Genomic DNA, 24,612 nt, shown 5'->3' with positions numbered 1-24,612 from the left:
GTTTGCACCCATGAACAGAGCTTCTGGCCACTTGGAACCCATCCAAATGTTTGCAGTGAAGGGTTTGGTCTCTGTCCTGTCTCCCATCACAGCTAAGAGGGCTTGAACCACCAGTGACATTAGCAAGGGAGGAAGACCATTCTACTCAGCCCCCTCCTTTGGTGATTCTCTGGTCTAGATGACACAGAAATCATTGAGGACACATTTTGTGCAAAATCATTTCATTTCAAAGTTAACATGTGCATTTGGGCATTGCTTACTCGGTAGCCGCTTCAGGAATCCACCTCAACCATTTCATGGTGGTTTCCTGTGATCTTTTTAGTAAAGGTAAAGGTTTCCCTTGCTGAAAAGTCAGTTGAATCCGACTCTAGGGCTGCGGTGCTCATCTCCGTTTCCAAGCCGAAGAGCCAGCGCTGTCCAAAGACGTTTCCATGGTCATGTGGTCGGCATGACTAGATGCCGAGGTGCACGGAACGCTGTTACCTTCCCACCGAAGTGGTACCTATTTATCTACTTGCAATTTCTTTCTTTCGAACTGCTAGGTTGGCAGGAGCTGGAACCAGAGACGGGAGCTCACTCTGTCATGCGGCACTCGGGTCTCGAACTTCTGAACTACCGACCTTCCAGCCTGAGGTTCAGCATCTTAACCACTGAGCCACCGCAGCTCCTGTGATCTTTTTGGCCCCTGGTAATTAGGAACATTTGCATTATGCTACTGTGGAAATACCTTCCATCAGTGAATTCTGATCCCAAACTGTTTGAAGGAATGGGGACTATCTAGCCCTCTGTGTCTCTGTTTCTCCCTTGCTTACTCTGTCCAAAGGAAGGGAGACTGCCCAGTCCTCTGTGCCTGTGTTTCTCCTCTGCTTACGATTTCCTTTAAGCAGCTTGCAATTGCATATCAGGTAAGAAAGCTCTGGCGCTCCAATGAAAGGTTTTATTAACTGTCCTTTAGGCCACACTGTCACGGACCAGGCAAAGAAACTGAAAACACAGACGAAGCTGTGCACCTGACACCACCATGGCAGCTGAGACACCTTTAATGAGCAGGAGGGGCCCCGGTGTCTTAGTTAGCTCTCTCACCCAGCGATACAGCCGTGTCTTCCGAAACAGCCTTGGACCCTGAACCCTCCACCACTGCAGCACCTGAGGTCTCCCCCCAACTTGCCTCTCAAGCCCCTCTAAGCCAAGAACCAGCCCTGTCAGAATACTCACTGTCATAATCAGGCGTGACACTTTGAAGAACTACAAGCTTCCTCCTGGAGGGGCAGAGCTTGCATTTCCTCCTCTTTGCAAGAGTAGTTGAGGCCTCTGTTCTCCTTAGCTGGAACAACATCTCAGATCTAGTACTGCTGGCTCCAGCCACTTGACTCCTGGATCTCAGCCTTGAGCAGACACTTGCAATGAACATAAGAACTTAGGAAGAGCCATGCTGGATCAGACCAAAGGCCCATCTGGTCCAACATTTTGTTCATGCTGCCTCTTGGAAGCCCACAAGCAGGAAGACTGCAACAGCATCCTCTGGCCCGTGCTTCACAACAACTGATGTCAAGAGGCATATTGCCGCTGGTACTGGAGGGAGTAGACAGCCATCATAGTAGCCATTGTGACTATTAGCCATTAGTATTTGCAGATGAACGTTTGCAATAATCAGTACACGTGATATATGTACATGGAGACATCACAACTGGGAACATGGAAAATAGTCTTGTTTAGACTAAGGCTATCAAGCCACCTATTTATGGGAAAAACCAAGGCAGCACCAATGGCTGTCACTGCAGGGCAATACGAAAGAGTATCAGCCCTCTGCTCTGGCCCTTCAATGTGGGTATCATGCAGCTGCTGGGTGACCTTGGGCAAGCCACAGTTCTCTTAGAGCTGTTCTCTCAAGAGCAGTTCCCTCAGAGCTCTCTCAGCCCCACCCACCTCACAGGGTGTCTGTTGTGGGGAGGGGAAGGGGAAGGAGACTGTAAGCCACTCTGAGACTCCAAGTGAAGGGTGGGGTATAAATCCAACCTTCTCTTCTCTTCTTCTATCCATGCAAATCCACTAGCTAGTGGTGGACTGGAAGATCTGCATATAGACTTCCCTGTTCTCCAACTACAGTTGCATGCTGCCCTGAAGGACTAAATGATGGAAAGGTGGGTTGTCAGTCTTTGAAATAAACAATTCAAAGTCAACAAACCACAGCAACGGACACAGTACTAAAAAAAGGAAATGGCAGAGGTACAAAACAAACAGTTTGCCAGAGGGTCAAAAGTGAACACCCCGTTACGAAAAACCTTCTGATTCATGGGGGAAAAAGAGTTGAAGAAGTCACGACTGGCAGCACAATGCCCCTGAACCTAAAAAGAACAGCAACAATACTGCCTTCTGCATTGTCAATTATGTGTTTAGTTCTGGAACCGACATGCGTGGACCGCAATGAGCATGACGGCAATCCAAAAGCATTACCCAGCATTCTCAGTTCCCATTTAGAAATAGCTGAAAATCAATTTTCTGACTGTACATCCTCCGCTCTAAAGACCTGCATGCTCTCTTGTTCCTTTTTTATATTAAAAAAAAGAATCAGGTGCCTAGCCTTAGAACTCAGGTTTTGCTAAAGAGCTACAATAATCCATTTCATGATGACAAGGAATGCCAAAGGAACTTTTTCCTGACCTATTTGCATTTGAGGATGCATAGACTCCCTCCCCCCTTCTTTTTATGTCGCGGAACCTGTCTTGAATTAGATTTCACGGCTGCTAATCTTATTGGAACGGCAATGGGCATCCAGAACAAACATATCTGCCTGCCTGCCTGCCGGGGCTTTCCTCCTCCTCTCGTTGCATCTAATTATCCCCCCACACCATGCAGGCTAACTTGCAACAGGAGCATCAACAGTAAGGCACATGGCCTGAGCCAATGGGCACACTATAAGCACAAAGACCTTGTTAGAAACTGTGCGTCCGGCCTCTTCTTGAAAGCTGTCAGTGAAGGGGAGCTAACCACCTCCCTAGGCAGCTGATTCCACCTTTGAACCACTCTGACCGTGAAAAAGTTTTTTCCTAATATCCAGCTGATACCTTTCTGCATGTAATTTAAACACGTTGCTTTGCGTCCTATCCTCTGCTGCCTCCTGGAACAGCTCCTTGCCCTCCTCCAAATGACAGCCTTTCAAATATTTAAAAGGAGCAATCATGTCCCCCCTCAGTCTCCTCTTCTCCAAACTAAACATTCCCAAGGCCCTTAGCTTTTCCTCGTAGGGCTCAGTCTCCAGACCCCTGATCATCCTCGTCGCTCTCTTCTGCACGCTCTCGATTTTGTCCACATCCTTTTTGAAGTGAGGCCTCCAGAACTGCACACAGTACTCCAGGTGCAGCCTGACCAAGGCAGTATACAGAGGGGCTATGACTGCCTGCGATTTCAATGCTATGGCCCTTTTAATACAACCCAAGACTGAATTTGCCTTTTTTCACCAAAATGGAGACAGAACGGCAGGATGGAGAGGGAAGAAGCAGGCCCTGCCACTCCCCTTCCTCTTGTTCTTTCACCCCCATATTTCTCCTGGGCTTCCTCTCTTGCATGGGCAGATCTTCCGTGCTATGAAACTGCTCTATACAGAATCGGACCTTTGGTCTATCACAATCAGTACTGTTTACTCAGACTGGCAGTAGCTCTCCAGGGCAGGGGCAGATCTGCTATGAAACTAATGAAGCCTAAGCTTCAGGGCCCCTAATCTTGGAGGGGCCCTGAAGCAACTTTTTTTTAATATAACTAAGTGAATTTTTCAACAAAATTGATGGAGTTTTTTAAAGTGCTTGTTATTAAAATAAGGCTATTTTAGTGCCAGAATCATAAGCCAATGGGTTTAAGTACTTAATATTGACCTTAGAATATGCTCTAATACTCATTTCATATGGCCTCAAAATGTCCCTGTAATTGGCCAAGTTTCAACATTTTCTCGGGGGCTTGCAGCACCCAAATGCCCAGCTGAATGGGGTCGCCAAGCTCACCAGAATCTATTCATAGCCTACATTTTGGTAGATGGATCCTCGAATCCTTCGTTGGTGCATGGCTTAGTACTTCTACAGCTCAGCCCTTAGCCAATCAGAACCATAAAAAGACATCTGAATTCTCAATTCAGGCTGCACTAGTCTCAGGTGGTGGTCATACACGCAAGATAACGTGTGTGTGTGGGAAGCGGGGTTATTTCCCCGGGAGGAATTTGACCCGCAGTTGTGCGATCACACAGTCCTTTAAAGCTGCGGGGGCAGCCTCCCACTGCGTGATCAGACGCAACAGCGGGTGAGTCGGGTTTTGTGTTTTTTGCCGTTTGTTCCTAATGTGCTTGAACGGGGAATCAATGAATTGTATCTCCGCACTGAGGGCTCCCTATGGAGTGCGCGATGATGCACATACTGAGAAGGGGGGGGGGAAACAATGGCATGGAGTTGGGATGGCCTGATCAGACCATCCCGTGAGAGCACACTGCAGCGATTAGACAGGGGAAAGTCCATCCATGGCCCGTAGCAACCTGTTTGCTACCAGACGTTCCCTGGTGTCTTTTTACTCTGCTTCTGTGGCAGAGCAAAATGGGTCGCTGACGGGTGCAGGCCCTTCCCAGATGTTCGTGTCTGATCACGCCCTTTAAATCTGCCCGGCATTCGTGCCCATGGCGCGGCTAATTGTGCGTGTGATTGTGCTCTCACTTGTGCATTTTAATCTCTTTATCCTAACGAGCCCCACCCCTCTGACGACCTTCTATGTCTCTAGTAGAGAATGAAGCAATACTTTTTTTCCTGATCATTGATGATGGATGGTTCTCCACCGTTTGGGCCTCGAGGTCCTTGCAAGGGCAGCAAGGCCCTTTGGACCTTGTTGGATGTTGCCCTATCATGGCTGATTGAGAAGGGTCCCCAAAATGAAGGTCTGCCACTGCTCCAGGGTCTCAGGCAGAGGTCCTTCACATCATGTACCACTAGATCTTTTAATTGGAGAGGCCAGGGATTGAACTTATGACCTTTTGCATGCCAAGCAGATGCTGGACCACTGAAGCGCGGCCCCTCCTGCCCTCCAAAGGTGAATGACATCACACCAAAGGAAAAACTAGAGAAAATGCCTGAAGACCCAGAAAACACTAACACCTTCTTTCTCTACCTCCAGTAGATTCCCGAAAGATCTTTCTGAACTCCCCTTTTGAATCTCAAGTACGTCTCTTCCTTTAAGTATATAAAACAATTTCTCTTTTATTTTTATATTATAAAATTCTATATGTTCCCACACACCAACACTCCATTTTGTAACTTCCCCTTTCCTTATGTTTTTCATACATCAATGTACCCACTTCTAATGACATATATTTCCAGCTCAGAACGCCAAACTCATCTATCTTGTTTAGATTTTTTGTAATGTTCAGAAATACTGACTTGTCTTATTCCATTTCTATTGATCCTTTAGTCCTCCTGTTTCTGTGAAGCCCATTTTGCCCCCTCCACAATATCACACAAAAAACCCCAGTCTCGCTGCCATAATAGCATTTAATGCAAAATCCCCAAACCTCCTTGATGCCAACCAGGCATAGTTAAATAGTACTGCTTCTAAGGAAAGATGGCTCAAGTTGTCCTATCCCTATAGAGATTGTTTTAGATGCCATTCCCAAAGTGCAAAGATGCCATTCCCAATCTGCAACACTGCAGCCTTTCTGAACTGGTTCCCTCACCCACGACCCCCAGAATAGCTGCAAGCGTCAAGCAAGGGTTTGCGCACATCAACAGACCATCAGAGACCTAATGTCACAGATGGTGCATTCATGCTCAGCTCCAACATAATACTTTTTGACAGAGTCAGTTCACACATTCAGTCATGAGTTGTTGCCAAGTGCTGAGTCATCACTGTGCATGTATGAACCAAACCATAGTTGTACGTTTGGGCTGCCGTCACTGAACTCCAATGCTACAGACACACTGCAGAGAATAACTGCTTCTCCTGCAGCACAAAAACTGCAGTGGTAGAACAATACAGAACCAACTGGCAAAAGGAAGATAATTGGTCAGTTTCTCCAGGAACAAGTTATCTCTGGAGAATAACCTCCAGTAATTAAGGGGAACATCTGCAGGGGGAGTCATCAAACAACTGAGTCGGAAATATTGAAAGGGATGTCCAGGCTCGCCAGAACAGGAATGATGAACTGTGCAGGCTCAGGATCCTTGCAGAAGAACTCCAGTATTTGGAATTTCAGTGAATTCTCTTTTGGTACAGAGTCTTTCACTTGGTTCTGTTACAAGAGATGGTGCAGCTAAAGAGGCACAGGGAATCGAACCAGATCCAAGATCTCCCAGTTCAAATCTCACCTTTGCCAGGAACACAGCTTAGATGGCCTTAAGGATGCCTATCAGAGACCATAGATGCAACATGGGGATGTCGTCAGGTGGATCTACCTTATGGGGCTGTTGTACAGATCACAACCAGATGCTACTTGGAAACACTGGAAGTGCAACAGAAACTCTAACCCATTCATCAAGGCCCAAAGGCACAGGTACCTACCATTCACGGTCTGTCCCTCTACAGGAGTTCAAAAAGAAAACCAGCAGGAGGAAGGGTCTGGGCCTCCACTTCTTAAATTGGAGAATTATCAAGGTTTGCAGACATGACAGCATTAACACAGTACAACCAGGAAACAGCTGCTTTTTTCCAGGAAAGAGCATGCTTTCATAAGAATGCTCACAGAGCAACTGTACCAGCATTAACGCTAGTCTAAGCCCAGATCTGATTTCAGTTGGAGGAATTGGGCAAAGGATTGCACTGTCAGTTTCTGAAAGTCACTGGGATGATGGCCGTGGAAAAACACAATGCTTTATCCTCACCAGACTGTGACTGATGCGCCCTGGTCAGCGACTAACTGTGCCAGAGGGCTACCTTGACAAAAGGAAGGAATCCAGATGTTGTCCTATCTGCAAAATGGCTTGTGGCCAAGTCCCAGTGCTGCTCTTCCACAACCCCCTTGCACTGCTGAAGCTGGCCATGAGGAAAGGGCTCCAGAGCACCACTCAGAGTGCTGACACCCCCCCCCCCGCCCGATGCTACTTCCCACTGTGTTACAGCATCAAAAGATCTCAAGTGGCACGGACCATCCTTTGGGCCTAGGGGCCCTTCTCTCTTGGGAATTCAAAGCCACACCGGTAGCCAAAGCAGATTCTCGTGTGTGAGTGATGTCCTGCTCAAGCCCCATCCAGTACAAGCTGAAGAATGTTCCTACAGATAGTCCCGTTACAGTGTGACATCACCTGATGAACATAGTCAGGTGACCAGGACGGCCACAGTCCTTGCTAGGCTGTCCCATTTCAGTCTGCAGGTGAGAGAGAGAGTATGTCTCAGTGCTCCTTGTAATGAAAATAAAGTGCTTGCTTATAGAAGACTAGCACTTCAGGGGACATATCTTCGGGACCACCTCTCTCCATATGTCCTGGGAAGAGCATTACGATCTGGGAAAAAGAACCTCCTGGTGGTCCCCAACCCAAGAGAGATCCGGCTCTCCTCGACCAGGGCCAGGGCCTTTTCAGCCCTGGCCCCTACCTGGTGGAACTCTCTGCCTGAGGACATCCATGCCCTGCGGGATCTGTTACCATTCCATAGGGCTTGCAAGGCAGAGGTGTTCCGCCAGGTATTTGGTTGTAGACAGCGACGGCCTGGCACTCTCACCGCCCCGCCCGCTCCCTCTGTTCTGTCTCTTACTTAACCCAGGGGGCAAGCGGGTATTAGAAATTTATTTCCATCTGGGATTGTACTGTTTTATTGTGGTTGTTGAATTTTAATACTGTTTTACGTTTAGTATTATTGTGCTTTTTTTTTTTTGCTGTAAGCCACCCTGAGCCCTGCTCACAGGGAAGGGTGGCCTAGCAAGTCTAATTTAATAAATAAATAAATAAAATACCCCAGCTTATCCTTTCCCCAACAAGCCAGTCTTCTACAGGTAGGGATATTTTTTCCTAATATTGAATAAATATTCAGATTTGCACCATGTGATTCAATGACATGGATGGCTCCTTCCCGACCCTGTACTTCCCTATGACCACTGAGCTTTTAAGCTATTTAAAAACAACACTTACCTTGTATAGTTTACTTAGGTAGCACATTATTCTACACTGTCACGCAAGGCATTGGTCCAAATGTGGGCAGGTAATTAAATGATGGCACACACAACTGATGTAATAATTTACTTGCCTGTGCAATTTATTCAAACTGCACAGTCTGGAGTGTTGCAATACTCTTCTCTCATCCCAGGATACACATATTATATGGATATACAAACTAAAGTGTGTCTCCCACCCTCCCGCCCACCCTGTTATGAATTAGCCATTTCCAAAGTATTTGTCCACTGGTATCTCCTGCATCCTTGACTTACCCTTCTCTCCTTGTCTCCGTACTCAATGCCCAGGGTGTCCATCGCGCGAACAATGGCTGCCAGGGACTGAATGGTGTTGCTATAGACCACAGGCTTGTACTGCTTCACGTCTTCTCCAGAGAAGCCATCTTCATGGATGATCCTTTTAAAGAAAAAAAAGAAAGAAAGAAAGAGAAGCCTGTAAAATCTGAAAAGGAAAAGATTGTCACCAGGTCTTCCCTTTCGAGAGTGGCTACGGGCTTGACCACACCCAACGGTGACTCTATGAGCACTGCCAAGTTGGGCTGTCATGGCTGAGAATTCATAAGTATCCCTTGAGACAAGCAGAGAAAGCTTCAGGGGATTGCGGTGCCTCTGGCCATCTTTCTCCATCTGTTGTTTATCTCTGCTTATCTCCTATCTCCGTAGCTTCTAATTATCCCTGCTCCTCCCCCTCCCAACCCCAAGGGAAAATTAGTTAAAGGAGAGATCAGGTAAGAATCCATAAACAGCAGAGGCAGCCAGCTGTGCCCGATCCCCTCCAGCTTTCTCTCCCTGGTGGGGGGGGGGCACGACCTTAGGAGAATGGCTTACATGCAGCTACTTTGCACAGGATAATTTATTTATTTTAGTATTTCTACCCCAGCAGGGGTCCTAAAGTGGCTTACAACACCGATCTTCCTCTCTCCATGTTTATCTTCACAACCACCCACCCTGTGGGGTAGGTTAGGCTGTGAGACTGTCTGGCCCAGTGAACTTCCATGGCAGAGTGGGGATTTGAACGTAGGTTTCCCAGATCTTACTCCAACGCTCTGCCATTATGCCATGCTCGTCCAGCAGTCAGGATCTAAGAGCCTGAGCTGAGAATTCCCCTGTTTAAATTCTCACCTCTGCTGTGAATTCAGCAGGCATCATAGAAACAACCAGGAATTCCCCCACCAAACCTCGCTGGCTTTCTGACCATTTGATTATATTATGGATAACAGCTGTACGCTGTAGGGACTGGAGCAGGACTGCATTCAAAACTTCAGTCTGAAGTGCACTGGGTGATCTTGGGTCAGTCCTTCTGTCTCTAGGTGAAATGGGAAAGGAAGCTGCCATGAACTTCTTGGATGAAGGGTAGCATACAAATAATAAAAGTAAACACACACACACACAAAGTGCACTAAATACTTGTTTAAACAAACAAGGGGATGTGGAATGGAATACTACAGCCCAATCTTGTCAAATTTCAGAAGCTAGGCAGGGTTGGGGCTTGGATGGGGGACCACCAAGGAAGACTCTGCATAGGAAGGCCATGGCTGACCAGCTCTGCTCAATCACTTGCCTTGAAAACCCCTTGCTGGGGTCACCGTAAGTCGGTTGCAACTTGATGGCACATTACGCACAGACACATACACACACAATGAAATGGATGACTTGTACCTTAAATGGACTAATTCCTGTATTTAACAAAGCAGACCCCAGACTTTGGAAGCTCAAGGTATTCATTCCAAAGGTGCTTGTGCAGAAGAACCCAACTGGTTGGGGCATGAGTTGTTTTTAGTTTTCTTTTCAATGCGTTGCTTTAATGGCTGATTTGCCAGATTTGTTTGTGTTGTTCTTTACATTGTTGTTACCTGTCTCGGGTCCTTGAAATGCTTGGGAGAAAGGTGGGAATATTCAAATATAAATTTTATAATGTGCTTTTAGACCTAAAATGTATTTTAAGCTGATCGGTGATCCCTGTTGTTTTTTAATTCTGGATTTTAATTCATAGCTTTTAATGCTTTATATTTTTATTATGTTTGGGTTTTTTGTAAGCCTTCTCAGGCAAATTTCCTGGAGAAGGGGTATAACAACTGTCTAATTAATAAAGAAACATTTTAAATAAATAAACATTTAAAATAAATAAACTTCCTGGAAGCTTGTGCATTTAGTCCTTTTGACTAATTCTCATAGACGCTTCTCTTCAACAGACAAAAATCTTTCATCTGAATCTCAGCCTTGCAGAGATGTTCCCACTGAATACACACATTTACAGCCAAGTCCTAAACATATCTACTTGGAACGACAGGGTCGGGGAGGGAAGGGGCTGGGACTTACTCAAATGATATCCTTCAGTGCCCTGATGCTGTTTCCAGTCGTGTAACAGGAAGTGATACCCCTGCATCACGGGGATGCTTTAGGACTCACCTAAAACTCTATGGTTAAAAACCATAGAGTTTGGCATGAATCTAGAGTGTCCCTTGACATGGTGATGACACTTCTGGTTATGTAGCTGGAAGTGATGCCAAAATGTGGCAGGATGCTATTTCACCCTCCCATTTTCTCCCATCTACCTTTAGAGCAGTGGCAGCGGACAAACACTGATGGAAAGAAGTGGCTGCCAAAGCAAGAGGCTTGCCTTACTTGGAACAAAGTCCCACAGAGTTAATCCAGCCCTCCATATCTGAACATTGACCAAATGTCTCTGCAGGGCATCTTATAGCATTTCCTACCAAAATTACAGTGCAGTCTTTAAAATATTTCCTGAGAAGTCAATCTCACTGAGTCCAATGGATCTGCTGCATCAGGCCAGTGGTCTATCTGGTTCAGCATTCTGTTTCTCACAGTAGCTATCTAGCTGCTGGAAAGGGCTAACCCACAGGACATAGAAGGCAAGGACTTTCCCTCGTGTTGCCTCCTAGCTAGGCTTGACGAACCTGACCGTTGCCAGCCACCATCTGAAAGGCCGATGGGAGCAAACAGCACCAAGTTGGGGGATGTATGCTGGTTTTCACTGGCAGTGATGCCATGGGATGCTCCAGGACTTGCAAAAACACTCTGGTGTTTACTACAAAGTTTTTGCAAATCCTAGAGTGCCCCACGACAGCATGTCCCAGTTTTTGTTGGAAGTTACATCAGCATGCCAAGATAACTGGTATGCCTCTCCCTGTGCCCATAAAAATCCCAGGGGTTGCTGATGGCAGCCTGGCAGCCTGCTTCTACCACTGGGATTCAGAGGTTTTCTGTCTTTAAATATGGCAGTTCTCTTTGGTTCCCTTGGACAGTAGCCACTGATCTGTCCTCCATCAATGTCTAATCTCCTTTAATTACTCCTTGAGCGAAGGAGTGCCTCCTTTTGTTTGTCCTCAAGTTCTAGTATTGTAGGAGAGGGAGAAAAAATTCTCTCCCTTCACTGCCTTGGCTCCAGGAATATATATATCTTTAAACTCTATCAATCCCCCCCCCTAAATAGAAAGGCTCCAGGCTCTTCAGCCATTCCTCCTAGGAGAGGTACTCCAACCCCTTAATCATCTCGGCTGCTCTCCTTGATAAGCATGCTGAGGAGGACCACAGCCTTCATTTCCCAACGTGGAAAGCCTCGCACTGCCTTTGTGATGAGTGCATTTAGCATTCTGAAGGCCCCTTCTTGCGATCACATTCAAGGCTGTAGTCAGAGCAACCGTTTGCCACACTTGAGAATCTTGCAAAAAAAACCCCAGCCCTTTAAAATTTGTGGCATAGCTGCTTTCATTGGGAGAATGAGATTTCTGTTTCAGGGTAAGAAGGCTCTGACAAAGAAGATATGCCCCCCCCATGTCTCTGTGTTCAAAACTCCACCTATGGGGCCACCTCAGATCCGCACAAGGTGGCTATTTTTCAAGATGACCAATGTCTTTCTCATCTTTTTTTTTTTAAGCCCTTTTTAACTACTCTGACTGTGAGCGTAGAGGGTGCTTAAAGAAGCAATCTGTTTAAACCACATCACATAAAAACATCGGGACCTAAATTGTTCTTTTATGTTTCTGATGCTAACAGTTCCTAGGTGGTAGAAAGCGCTGTCAAGTCGCAGCCCCCGTGGGTGACCCCCGCGGGATTTTCAAGACAGGAGAAGAACAGGTTTTGCCATTGCCTGGCTCTGTGTAGGAACCCTGGACTTCCTTGGCAGTCTCCCACCCCAGTGCTCACCACAGCTGGCCTTGCTTAGCTTCTGCAACCTAACGAGATCCAGTTAGCCTGGGACAACTGCTCATAGACACTAAGATAAACTTGGGATTGCCACAAGGGTTACAGGTTGCTCATGAGGAAATCAAGTTCAAGTTCAAGTTAGCCTTTATTGGCATAAAGGTGGTCTAAAAACAACAACATCCACCCGAACATACAATTCACCACGGAAAAAGAAACCGAGGGTAAACTCCCATTTCTAGATATCACGGTCATCCGCAAAGCTAACCTTCAATTAGGTCACAAGGTCTACAGAAAACCAACTCACATGGATCGTTATTTACACAAAAACTCCAATCACCACCCTTGGCAAAAAAGAGGCATAATCAAAACAGTAGTAGACTGTGCAAGACGGATATATGAACTGCACGTTCTCAACAATGAACTAAATCATCTAAACCACGCACTTCAAGCAAATGGCTATTCCAAGAAATCAGAAGAGCGATTAAACCAACGTAAAACAAACTGCGGAAAAACAGTCTCCCACAGGAAATGTGTTTTTGCTCTATATCAAAGGAATCACTGATCAGATGGAAAAACTTATGAAAAACCACAACCAACAAACAGTATTCAGACCCACCAGAAAAATACAACAGATGCTACGATTGGCAAAAGACAGAAGAGACCCCCCCTCACTTCTGCAGGAGTATACCGCATACCCCGCAGTTGTGGACAGGTTTACATTGGGACCACACAACGTAGCATCCAGACAAGAATAAAAGAACATGAAAGACACTGCAGACTTGGCCAACCTGAAAAATCAGCAGTCGTTGAACATAGCCTAACTCAAACAGGACACAGTATCTTATTCCAAGGTACTGAAAGTCTGGACAACACACCCAATTACCATGTCAGATTACACAGGGAAGCCATCGAAATTCATAAACATAAACACAATTTCAACAGGAAAGAAGAGAGTTTAAAAATAAATAGGGCAAGGTTTCCTGTCCTGAAAAACACAAAATTCTCTACATCTTACAGCAGCACTACAGATAAGATTAGGATTTCAACAGCCAATCCATATGTGAAAGAACCTCCTCAGGAAAGCGCCTCCATTAGCATGTCACAGCCTTGGAAACTCCTACAAGATAATGACTCAGCCCTACCCCACCTTCCTGAGTAGATATAAATTACCTGCCTACCATTTTTCTTCTCACATTGACATAGAGAGTACTCCATCTTTCTGTGTTATACCTCTGAGGATGCCAGTCACAGCTGCTGGTGAAACATCAGGTACTACAATGCCAAGACCACGGCCATACAGTCCAGAAAATCTACAACAACTAATGAACTCTGGCCATGAAAACCTTCGACAACATATTAAATATTTCAGTGGTTTGCCATTGCCTGCCTCTGTGTCATGACCCTGGTCTTCCTTGGAGGTTGCCCTTCCAAATACTAGCCAAGGCCGACCCTGCTTAGCTTCTGAGATCTGACAAGATCAGGCTAACCTGGGCTATCCAGGTCAGAGCATGGTGACAGTGATAGCACTGAACCCCCTAAGGACTGAGTTTATCATGGCCCCCTCCTATTTAGGCCACAGGTAGAGGCAGTAGCTCCCCTTCAACCGGGTTTGATTCCCCACGCCTCCACTCCCCACTCCCCACTCCCAGCTGCTGGATGATCTTGGGCAAGCCATAGTTCTGTCAGAGCTGTTCTTGAAAAGAGCAGTTCCTGTCAGAGCTCTCTCAGCCCCACCTACCCCACAGGGTGCCTGTTGTGGGGAGGGGAAGGGAAAGGAGTTTGTAAGCTGCTCTGAGACTCCAAGTGAAGGGCGGGGTATAAATCCAATCTCCTCCTCCTCCCCCCTTCCTAGACTTTCAGAGTGTGGACACTGCCTGATGTTGGCCATGGTGCATTTTGTGCTTCCCTAACTTAGGCGCAAGACCTGAATGGCCCAGCCTAGCCTTTTCTCATCAGATCCCAGAAGCTAAGCAGAGTCAGCCCTGGTTAGTACTTGAATGGGGGACCATCTCTTGCCTTGAAAACCCTGTGGGTTCACCGTAAGTTGGCTCTGACTTGACAACACTTTCCACTGCCCACCAGGCATAAGACCAGCCAGCCAATGAAAAATGCAAGAGGAATGAACGTGTGTATTCCGGTGTCTGTTCCTTCATCCCTTCAACAACAACAAAATTCAACAGGTTTTGCTCGTGCGAAGCACAGCCTGACTATGGGGAATAGGTGTGCCACGAAATCAACAGTAATGATGAACAGCCACACCAGAACTCATCACCAATTTTCGTTTCTGGGAATAAGCAAACAAATCATAGAAGGCATGTTGGTACAAACCGCAGGTGGTACCTGGGCTGGCAGGGACTCTGGGGGGAATTAAGCAAAACAAATGTATTGTTGTAAAAGATTTGGTGTGAAGCCTCTCCGCCCACACACATACACACAGAGGCTCAAAGAGACAGACATTCTCTGTACCTGGACAGCAGATTTCGACTAACTACATCCTTTGGGATGGCACAGTATCTTGGGTAATGGTTCTACTTTGCAAAAGGGTGCTTACTAAAGGTTATACGAAAGTGTGTCCTTTTTGGAATGCCGTTTTTGTTCTGCGAACACCAGGCAGTGAAAAGAAGAGAGTGGCCCTTATCATGGGCCTAATAAGCAGAGTAGAAGCCTCCTAACGGCAATCACACAAAATAGCAGATGCAACGGAGAGCCTTCAGCCTGTTCTTTGCAGTGGAGGGACAATGGAGGGATTCCATGACTAGAGTTAACATATCAATGAAACAGAAAAGTAGCAGGAGAGGCAGGAGCATATTTTTGAAGAGGTCACAATGGGGGGTGGTGAAAGGATTTGAAAGGCAGAAGAAGCGGAAATTGGTAGGTGACCCATACATCAGAAAATGATAGTTCACTTATTCAGCCATAACACCACCAATCCAAACAATGGTCCTCAGATCACGGAATCAATTTGTGAGCCAAGATGCCCTAATTATACGACAAGCTTTTTCAGGCTTGCAAAACCACTGGCCTGGTCACCTGTGGAGTGTTGAGAATGGCCTCGTCAGGTGAACAGCCGACGAAGCTATGCAGAAGTTGGCTCTTTTATACCATGTCCCGAGGACGGGACTCGCACCCCCCCAGGGCCGGAGCGCACCCCCCCAGGGCCGGAGACGCCGAGCCCTACAGAGAGCCGGGACGACGCAACGCTACCCCCTTGACACTTACCCAGGTGGCGGGACGGGACGCGGAGGGAGGCGGGGGCGGCGGGACAGATGGGGACACCGGCCGCTGTGCCCACGCTTGCGGAGGGAGCCGGCGATGGTGGGAGGGGCGGCAGTGGCAAGGCCTCGGGCCCCCGTCGGGGGCAAGGAGGGACGGACGAGGCGGGCAGCCCCGGCTTGGCCCCCAGCCCCGACCAGACTCCGGAGTGGACAGCAAGCCTGGCCCAGCATGATGGGGATGAGACAGCCGTGCTGGGCCTGCAGCCCGGCGCGAGGGCCTGCCCCCACAGCCGAGCTCAATGACTGGGAGAGGGCTGGAGCAGGAGGAACCACACCCCGGGAAGTGCGTCTCCGGTTTTGTAAAGGGGCGGGGCCCGAGGAGGAGAAGGGCCCCGGGAAGAGCAGAGCCGGCTGGGAACTGGGTGGGGGAAATATAAGGGACAAGAAGGAGGAGGCCGGGGATGACTCCTGGATGAAAGGCTGCCCAGAGAGAAGAAGAGCTTCATCCAGTAGGGACGGGCATGAAGGGAACGGTGATGTAACCTCCCTCCCCCGTCCAGGTGTCTGAGGCCGATATACTCCTTGAGGAGAGGGAAGGGGTGGGTCAACGTGGCCGAGCTCGGCGGTATTGGGAGCTTGAGTGACGAAGACAGTGAGGGATTGTCGTCGAGCTCCTGTGACATACCACAAATGACTTAAATGGGTGAACAGTGAAAATTAATTGTGGGTTATTCACTTTTGAAAGTTTATTTGTAAGATTGTACTACTTCAGGCGAGAGGGCTGAAAGCAGTCACCAGGTTAGGGACCTTTAAAATGTCTGACCCAATCTGGGGCCCTGGTGCACCTGCAGAAGAGCACAAAGTTCAGCAGAAGAAGGGGCTGTCCCACTTGCTTTGATGCGGAAGGAAATTCTAGGTGTGTAAAGGAGCAGCAAGTATGGGGCTTTTTTCTTATTGAAACCGGTTAGTGTAGTGGTTAAAGGCATGAGAAATGAACTAGAAAAACTGCAAAAGGGCTGCAGAAGTCCACCCCCCACGGCCTGGACAACTGATTCTTCAGCACCAGCATGTCTGGCTCACAAACTGCTCCCATGAACATCTGTGAAAAATGGTTCAGTTTGTGGGAGGTTCGTGGGAGATGTGATCGCACATGAACCACAAACTGGGTCCAGTTTATGACAAATTTCAGTTAGTGCCCATCCCTAATAGAGGACACTGGAAGTTTCATGAACTGAGCTAGCAGTGTCTTTCCCCTCCAAACATCAGATACATTGGGGGACCAATTTGGACTGGGACCATAGCATGAGAAGCAAGCCTTCCCCTGGATGCCATTTTTGTGACCTAAAATGGCTCCAGGAAGCCTTTAGTAGCTCTGACAGCAGCTCTCTGAAGCTGTTTTTCAGGACAGGAGTCTGTGCCTGAAGTATGGGGGGGGGGGAGAGACTAGGAACTCCACCCGCAGTGTCAGACTAGGATCTGGGACACACAAATTCAAGCCCCCACTCTGCCATGGACGCTCGCTGGGTGACTTTGGGCCAGTCACACACACTTGGCCTAACCGACCTTGGGTTGTTATGAGGATAAAATGGAAGACAGGCGAATGACATAAACCACTTTGGGTCCCCATCGGGGAGAAAGGTGGGGTATAAATGGAGTAAATAAGCAAATAAAATTCCCTGTATCCTGTCTGTTTGAGTCCTGACTGAGATATTTGGACAGCACAAGCTACGGCAAAAAAGTCAGCTAAAAACTGGCTGTCTTTTGGCTGTGAGTCCCTCCTGACCTCTAGCTACAATATCTGTAACTTCATGGAATGTTCACAAACATCCCCATCATTCTGTAGAAGGGTTGGTTATATAATGCTGATTCATGGGGTAACCAATGCAAGCAAAAGGGAAAATTCATTTGGCGTGAGGCAAAGCCTCACAGACGGCCAAGGCTGATACTGGGGTTAATTTCCAATACTGATCAAAACAACCAGGCAGGGTTTATTTTTTAACAGCAGGTTTCAATTAATGCAAATATTAAACCATCCATCTGCCAAACACATCTTTGCAGTGCTTCAATGGAGTGGACGTCACAGCAACAGTTGCATATACCTTCATTTGCACTCCGCTGGTGTGCACTCCCTTCCCCCGGCCTCCTTCAAGACCTAGCTACAGTTTGTACCAACCCCTGCTTATCATTTTACTGGTTGATGCTGCAGAATACTTGTAGCGGAGGGTGTGGGGCACCAGCTGTATCCCATTGTTTCTCAATGCACATAATTCAGACACATGAGCGGCTCCTGTACTGATCAGGCCGCCTTTGTTAATTACTGTGATATAAATGGAAAGGGGGGGGCAGCTGTCTTTGCAGAGCCCAAAGGGTTGACCCCCTCAGAAAGATTATCTCTGAGTTTTGAAAACGATTCAAATTTAGAGCTGATTCATCACACCCAGAAACAAGCCTTTTGTAATGTGCTGCCATGAAAGAGCTGGAGAGTTGATCAGCAAAAGCACAGTAAAATGTCAAATGGTAGTGGAAGAAAAAAATGGATTTTTCTGAGTAATCATCAGAAAGCTCCATTGTGCACCTAGATTCAGCCCATGTCCCTCCAAGTGCATCTTTCTGTACAGCAGGGTTGCCAGCTCTGGGTTGGAAAATACCTGGAGATTTTGGGGGAGGATCCAGGAGAGGGCAGGGTTTGGGAAGGGGAGGGGCCTCAGCGTGGTACCATGCCATAGAGTCCACCTTTCAAAGCAGCCATTTTCTCCAGGGGAGCTGATCTCTGTCAGCTGGAGATCAGTTGTAAAAGTGGGAGGTCTCCAGGCCCCACCTGGAGGCTGGCAACCCTACTGTACAGGGTAGAAGGGCTTCTTCTGATGATCATTCCCTCCCAGGCAGAGGTGGCATCAGACAGAAAGAGGGCTTTTTCAGTGGTGGCACTTTGCTTGTGGAATGGCCTCCCCCTTCCCCTTGAGGCTCGCCTGGCACCGACCCCATTATTTTTTAGGTGTCAGGTTAAAACATGTCTGTCTACCCAGGTTTTTAATTCAGGGGCTGATCTTTTAAAACTCATTTTTACCATTGGCTTCTAGCCTGAGAAGTGTTCTATGGCCCCGGTCACACGGCAAAGTTGCCGCGGGAGAGGCACGGATGGTGGGCGAATTATCCGGGCACGATCACACCCCAACATCTGGGAAGTGGAGCGCACCAGTGGCTTACCGCCAACAATGCGCCTTAAAAAACTAGTACCTCCAAGGTACTAGTAAACGTTTGCCACGGGCTGCCTCCAGACGCCCGTGGTGTGATCGCGCCAGTGCGCAGCATTCCCCTCCAGTCCCTCATTTACCCGCCGGTGCCGAGGGAAGGACCCGTGGTGTGTTGCCGGCGCGTCTGATCGCGTAATCGCGCATCAAACTGCGCTAGGGCAATTAGCCACGCCTCCCCCCACGATATCCGGCCTATGAGACTTTTAAAAAAGGTGCTACATGTTCAGGGCCAGCTTGCCCGCTAGGCGAACTAGGCCTTCGCCTAGAGCGCGAGCCGGCCTTGAGGGTGCGGGAAGAGATGCAGGGGCGCCGACGGGCCTGGGCAGCAGCCGGGAGGAACGGGGCTGGGAGGAGCTCTGCAGCCAGCCTGCAGGGTCTCCCTACCCCCGCTCCATACCACTGTATCGTCCACTGGCTTCGCCCGGCGGTCCCTCCTCCTTTCGCCCTGCCCCGCCCCCCGTGGCAGGAGGGGCTGAGGGGGGGCCCGTTCAGTGCCGGGGGAGGCACGGCCAGAGGAGCCTGCGATGGGCTGGGAAGTTTCCTCCAAAAGCAGCGGGTCTCCCTACCCCCGCTCTGTACCACTGCATCGCCCACTGGCTTCACCTGGCAGTCCCTCCTCCTTCCGCCCTGCCTCGCCCCCCCGCGGCAGGAGGGGCCGGGGGGGCGTTCCATGCCGGGGGAGGCATGGCCAGAGGAGCCTGCGTTGGGCCAGGAAGTTTCCTCCGGAAGCAGTGGCGTGCGAGGGTTCCCCCAGGCGTGCCAGCAGAGGCAGGTGAGTGGCGTGGATGGCTGGAGCGCTGGCTTGGCTTCCACCCGCAAGAAACCCAGCCTGCTCGGATGGGGAGGAGGGGGAGGGATGGCTGCCCCGGGGTTGCCCGGTCATGGGCATGCATCTCGCCTGTCCTCGTTCTGCGCCCACGGGAGGGAGGCCTCGCTTGCCCGCCCGGCTCTCCTGCAGTCCACCCGGGAATCGGGAGGAAGGGCGAGGGGGTGGAACCGGATTGGGGCCTGCCCGCCGTCTTCTGCTGTTCTCCTCCGCCGCCGCCTTCCCTTATCCCCTCCCCTTTGCTCGCCTCGCCTCCCCCCCGTGCTCCCGCTCGTCTCTCCCCTCTCTTCCCAGGCTCGTTTGCGCCGAGGGACAGTTTGGGGGGGGAGAAAAGCGTTTTCCCAAGGCGAGAAGTCGGGGGGGGAGAGAAAGCTAGACGGCTGCGCGTGCCGCTGCTCGCACGAAAACGAGCGCCTGAGAGCAGAGCCAGGTGGAGGAAGGGCGAGGCGGGGGCACGGTGGGCAGGTTACAGGAGAGCCAGCGCGCCTTGGCACCGCTGCCGGGAACAGGTCAGAGCGCGTTTCCGGGCCCCGCCGGGAGGTTGGCATCTGCGCTCGCCTAGAGCGCAGGACAACCTCGAGCCGGCCCTGTACATTTTTAGGCTGCGATTACCTACACTAAATAATCCACTTTCAATCCACTTTCAGTGCACTTTCAAATTGGATTTTGCCAGTTCACACAGTAGTAAAATCCAGTTGTAAAGTGGATTGAAAGTGGATTATTTAGTGTGGGTGACCGCAGCCTAGGCAGTTTTTATGCCCTCACTGGGTTTTTTAATGCTGGAATTTCAATGGTTTATTAACTGCCACAACTTTTATGGTGTTAATATTCTTAATGATGTTTTACTTCATATGTTGCCTCCAGCGTATGACCCACAAATCATCTAAAATAAGCCAGCCAACTCATAATGGATTCCACTGGATCAGCTTGCAGCAAAATGGTCCAGGGAATCCACCCCACATGCCGGATTCATCCATATTCAGACCATGTTGAACTTCATTCCTAATCTTCCCTTCTCTTCTGTTCTATTCTCTCTTAATGCCATAGGCTGAGCGGCTCTGATGTCACAGACAGTTCATGCTACCGTTACATATTATTGCTGCACTGAAAGCACAGGGACTAGGTCGAGAACATCTTTTTGCTCACTGAAGGAGACATGGTCTGAGCTTCTGTTTCTTCTGTGTCTTCAGCTATTTAGGGGAAATGTCCAGAGGTGGGAGCCAAAGGGCAAAGCCACAAATGCTCTTGGCTCTTTGTCTGTGGCTCATTGCCTGTAGGCTGGAATTAGTTGAAATAACGAAACCAGCACCAACACAGGATGCTGGAATACTGTATTGTATTTGTTTCTGTGTAAGCTGTATTTTTGTAATTAATTTTTAGCTGCTTTGAGTCACCATATAGGAAGAAAAGAAGGGTGTATGCGCCTAAAAAAACAAACAAACCAAAACTTCCAAACATGATAAGGATCTAATGTGGATAGATTCAGGTAGGGTAGCCGTGTTGGTCAGAAGCAGCAGAACAATGTTTGAGTCAAGTGACACCTTTTGAGACCAACAAAGTTTTATTTAAAATGTTAATACTTCCTGAAGCTGCCATTGGTCCAATGACACTGATGCCACAGAAGGATTAGCAATATTTTTCCCTGTACAAATTGCACTCTTGCAGAAAGCTTCACGACAGCTTCCTTGATGCTTGTCTACCTAAACAATTACAGAAACCGCACAAACTGCTTGTATCCCGGGAAAACCAATAAATAACAACTGTGCACTGACCCACCCACCCAAGAGCAATAGAAAAGAGACTTCAATACAATAAGTAATGCATGTAATCCATCATAGGATAATACACAAATTCATAATATCCCAAAGGGAAAGAACAACGTCCAGAATAACAATCTCTCATAACAATCAAGTCTGGAAAAGATGTCCACAATGAAGTCAGATGTCCACCACTTTTCAACACTTTTCCTAGGTATAAATTAGTGTTTCGGACTTCAGGTCCTTCCTCAGGAGCTACAAGCCAATACTGTAAGTCTCTTAGCAGATTCTTAACAGGTAAACAATCATTCAGGTTTTATATGGGCCAGGTCTGCTAAATTTTAGAAAGCACCTACAAGGGTTGCTACTATGTAAGTTGGAGGCATGTTTGGTGCTTTCTAAGAGACTTACAGTATTGGCTTGTAGCTCCTGAGGAAGGACCTGAAGTCCGAAACACTAATTTATACCTAGGAAAAGTGTTGAAAAGTGGTGGACATCTGACTTCATTGTGGACATCTTTTCCAGACTTGATTGTTATGAGAGATTGTTATTCTGGACGTTGTTCTTTCCCTTTGGGATATTATGAATTTGTGTATTATCCTATGATGGATTACATGCATTACTTATTGTATTGAAGTCTCTTTTCTATTGCTCTTGGGTGGGTTGGTCAGTGCCCAGTTGTTATTTATTGGTTTTTCTCGGTCATTGTTTACTGTGGACTGTACTGTTGTTTTGTATCCCAGGAAAAGCATGACTGTTTGCACAAGTGGGAAACATTTTGTGTGAACTAGTTCTGACAGTGAATCTCATCATGCTCAACAGCCAGTTAGACACACGAACTTGGGAAAGGAAACTTCAAGTAGAAAAGCATTTCATACGACAGATTCAACGTACAGATGGTTTTCACTGTCTCATCCCAGCAGTCTAGATTCTAAAATCTTCATGTCATTCTCCCATGCACAAATTGAACCTATGGCTGAGTTCAGACTGGCAATTTGATGTGGGAGGGAGTCGTGGCAAAAAAGAGTCGGAACAAACTGTTCCAGGTTTTCCCAGTCACACTGCGCCGACTGATGCGGGAGCATACCGGGAGGAGGCGCGAGGGAGCGTTCACACTGTTGGGCCGCCCCTGGCAGAGGCGCGGCTGTAAGCGGCTGTTTTTCAGTCCAGTGACATGCCATGTGGGCACATGGGCACATGAGCAATTGGGGCAGGATCCCGTTGTGCCCACCCCCACCCCGCATTGGGTGGTAGAGCAGCACACATCCAGTCACATCACTGCTGCCTCTCCAGGGCAATCAACTGCACATTATGCGCATCCCTGTGGGAACAGCTGGTTCACATTATCAATGCAGGTTGTTCCCAGCTTTTCGTGGTTTGCGTTCACACTTCTGGGAAGCGGAATGAAGCGGGATAAATGGGCTCTCCAGGGTTTGCTACCACTTTCACCAGGTATCTTTTAAACTCAGGAGTGAAGCGTTACAAGACAGGTTGAGTTCGGGTGGGGAACGCCGGACAGATGTGCCTGTGTGAACGGCCCCATTAATCCGCTTGTGAAACATTCCTCACACACGCCTATATCGGGGCAAACTGCCAGTCTGAACTCGGCCTATGAGTCTTCATTTTTGTGGCATTTTGAATCCTCATAGTGATTTCCCATCCCCCATGAAATCAACATATTTTCCAGTAATATTTGTTTCTTTTTTTCCCCCTTGCTCGAAACTGTTTCCTTCCCACCGAAGCAATATTTGTTTGATAAAAATATCAACATTATATATTATAAGCATAAAAGTGGGAGGACCACAAGGATCCACAGGGGGGTTGGTGTTCCACTTCCCCATTCCTACTGTCCCACCTGATTTTCCTCTTTGCCTTCCCCTGGCAATGGCTGTGTCTGTCCCCCTTTCCTTCTCTCCAACCACTCACCCCAGCTTATAGGAAAATGCTCTGTATCAGTACACGGCCCACACCCTGAGGCCATTGTTCAGAATTAGATAAAACATTATAAACGATGTATAGTGCACACATAAACTGTGGTTTAAAAACACACAAATAGATAAATTGTTAAAACCAAGACAGAAAAGCAGACCACTGAAACCGTTTGCAAAAATGTAAACAAATCCACAAAGAAATGAAATGGGATATGGGCTCACCTCTGCCTCTACAAAACTGTTACATGTCACAGCTGATGCTGTCCCTCAAAAACTCCCAGGAAAATCTCCTCTGTAAACACTCTAAAAGTAGCTAAAATTGCATATATTGTAGCAAAACGATGGTGGCACGGTTGAATCACAGAATCACAGAGGTGGAAGGGGCCATAAGGCCATCTCATCCAACCCCCTGCTCAACGCAGGATCAGCCTAGAGCATCCCTGACAAGTGTCATTGCTATTTAACCGGCAACCCTCTCTGCCTTGGACCATCAGAGAAGGCGGGCAGGGTACCCTCTGACAACTTCACCTTGGCCACTGATCCTCAAACGTTACATCAGTCTTATGATGCAACAGCAACAGGCAAAGCTATTTTGAACACCTAACCTGCATTCCACCTCCAGTCACAGCAGCCTCAGCTGCTCCTGTTTCCAAATTGTCCTCATAGGGCAGCGCTTCCCAACGTAGCAAGGTGCAACGTTTAGCATTCTGAACAGACTCTTGCCCCGGGCTCTTTTTGTAGCAGGAACTCCTTTGCATATTAGGCGACACACCCTTAATGTAGCCAATCCTCCAAGAGCTTACAGTAGCCCCTGTAAGAAGAGCTCTGTAAGCTCTTGGAGGATTGGCTACATTAGGGGTGTGTTGCCTAATATGCAAAGGAGTTCCTGCTACAAAAAGAGCCTTTCCCCATTCAGGATTCGGCTTTACAAGAAACAAGAGGAGACCTGCAAGGAATTGCAAGGGAATAGCATGTCCCAGCACCTTCTCCTTGCTGCTGCTTGCCTGCCACCTGCCACTGCACAGCACCAACTCCATTCCCCCTCCCTGTACGTGTCCTCACTGCCTGCAGCCTCCTCATCCATTTGCTTCCCCACTGCCTTGTTTGAGTTTCTCTCCCCTCACTCACTCCTATCTGCCTGACTGCTCACTTTCCCAACCGTCTGCTGGGGTGGCAAAGGGTGGGGTGAGAAGCAGGCAGGTTGAAGAGTTAAGCCAGAGCCAGGCAAGCAGAAGAGGCAAGCCAGGACAGGCTTCTCCCTGCTCATCTGCCCAAAATGGCCACCCCCGCCATCCCTGCAGTCGCTTGCCAGCTTAGCTACAGCTTAGACAGGA

The 24,612-nt window shown here is 48.2% G+C and overlaps 1 protein-coding gene across 9 annotated transcripts in view; it reads right to left on the bottom strand.

Moving 5' to 3' along the window:
• Positions 1-24,612, bottom strand: part of GNAO1 (guanine nucleotide binding protein (G protein), alpha activating activity polypeptide O) — a 280,020-nt gene that overhangs the window by 164,434 nt on the left and 90,974 nt on the right. For 7 of the 9 annotated variants that reach the window (XM_015421401.1, XM_015421408.1, XM_015421403.1 and 4 more), the window contains exon 3: positions 8,384-8,525. In XM_015421401.1, the coding sequence (XP_015276887.1) occupies positions 8,384-8,525 (142 nt within the window). Of the gene's footprint in view, positions 1-8,379; positions 8,526-24,612 lie in introns of all 9 variants that reach the window. The other 2 variants (XM_015421406.1, XM_015421407.1) reach the window with 2 other exon arrangements.

The sequence above is a fragment of the Gekko japonicus genome, unplaced genomic scaffold (assembly GCF_001447785.1).
Source record: "Gekko japonicus isolate JY-2015 unplaced genomic scaffold, Gekko_japonicus_V1.1 scaffold674, whole genome shotgun sequence".
NCBI classification, from domain to species: domain Eukaryota; kingdom Metazoa; phylum Chordata; class Lepidosauria; order Squamata; family Gekkonidae; genus Gekko; species Gekko japonicus.
This window is presented reverse-complemented; position numbering and strand designations above follow the sequence as displayed.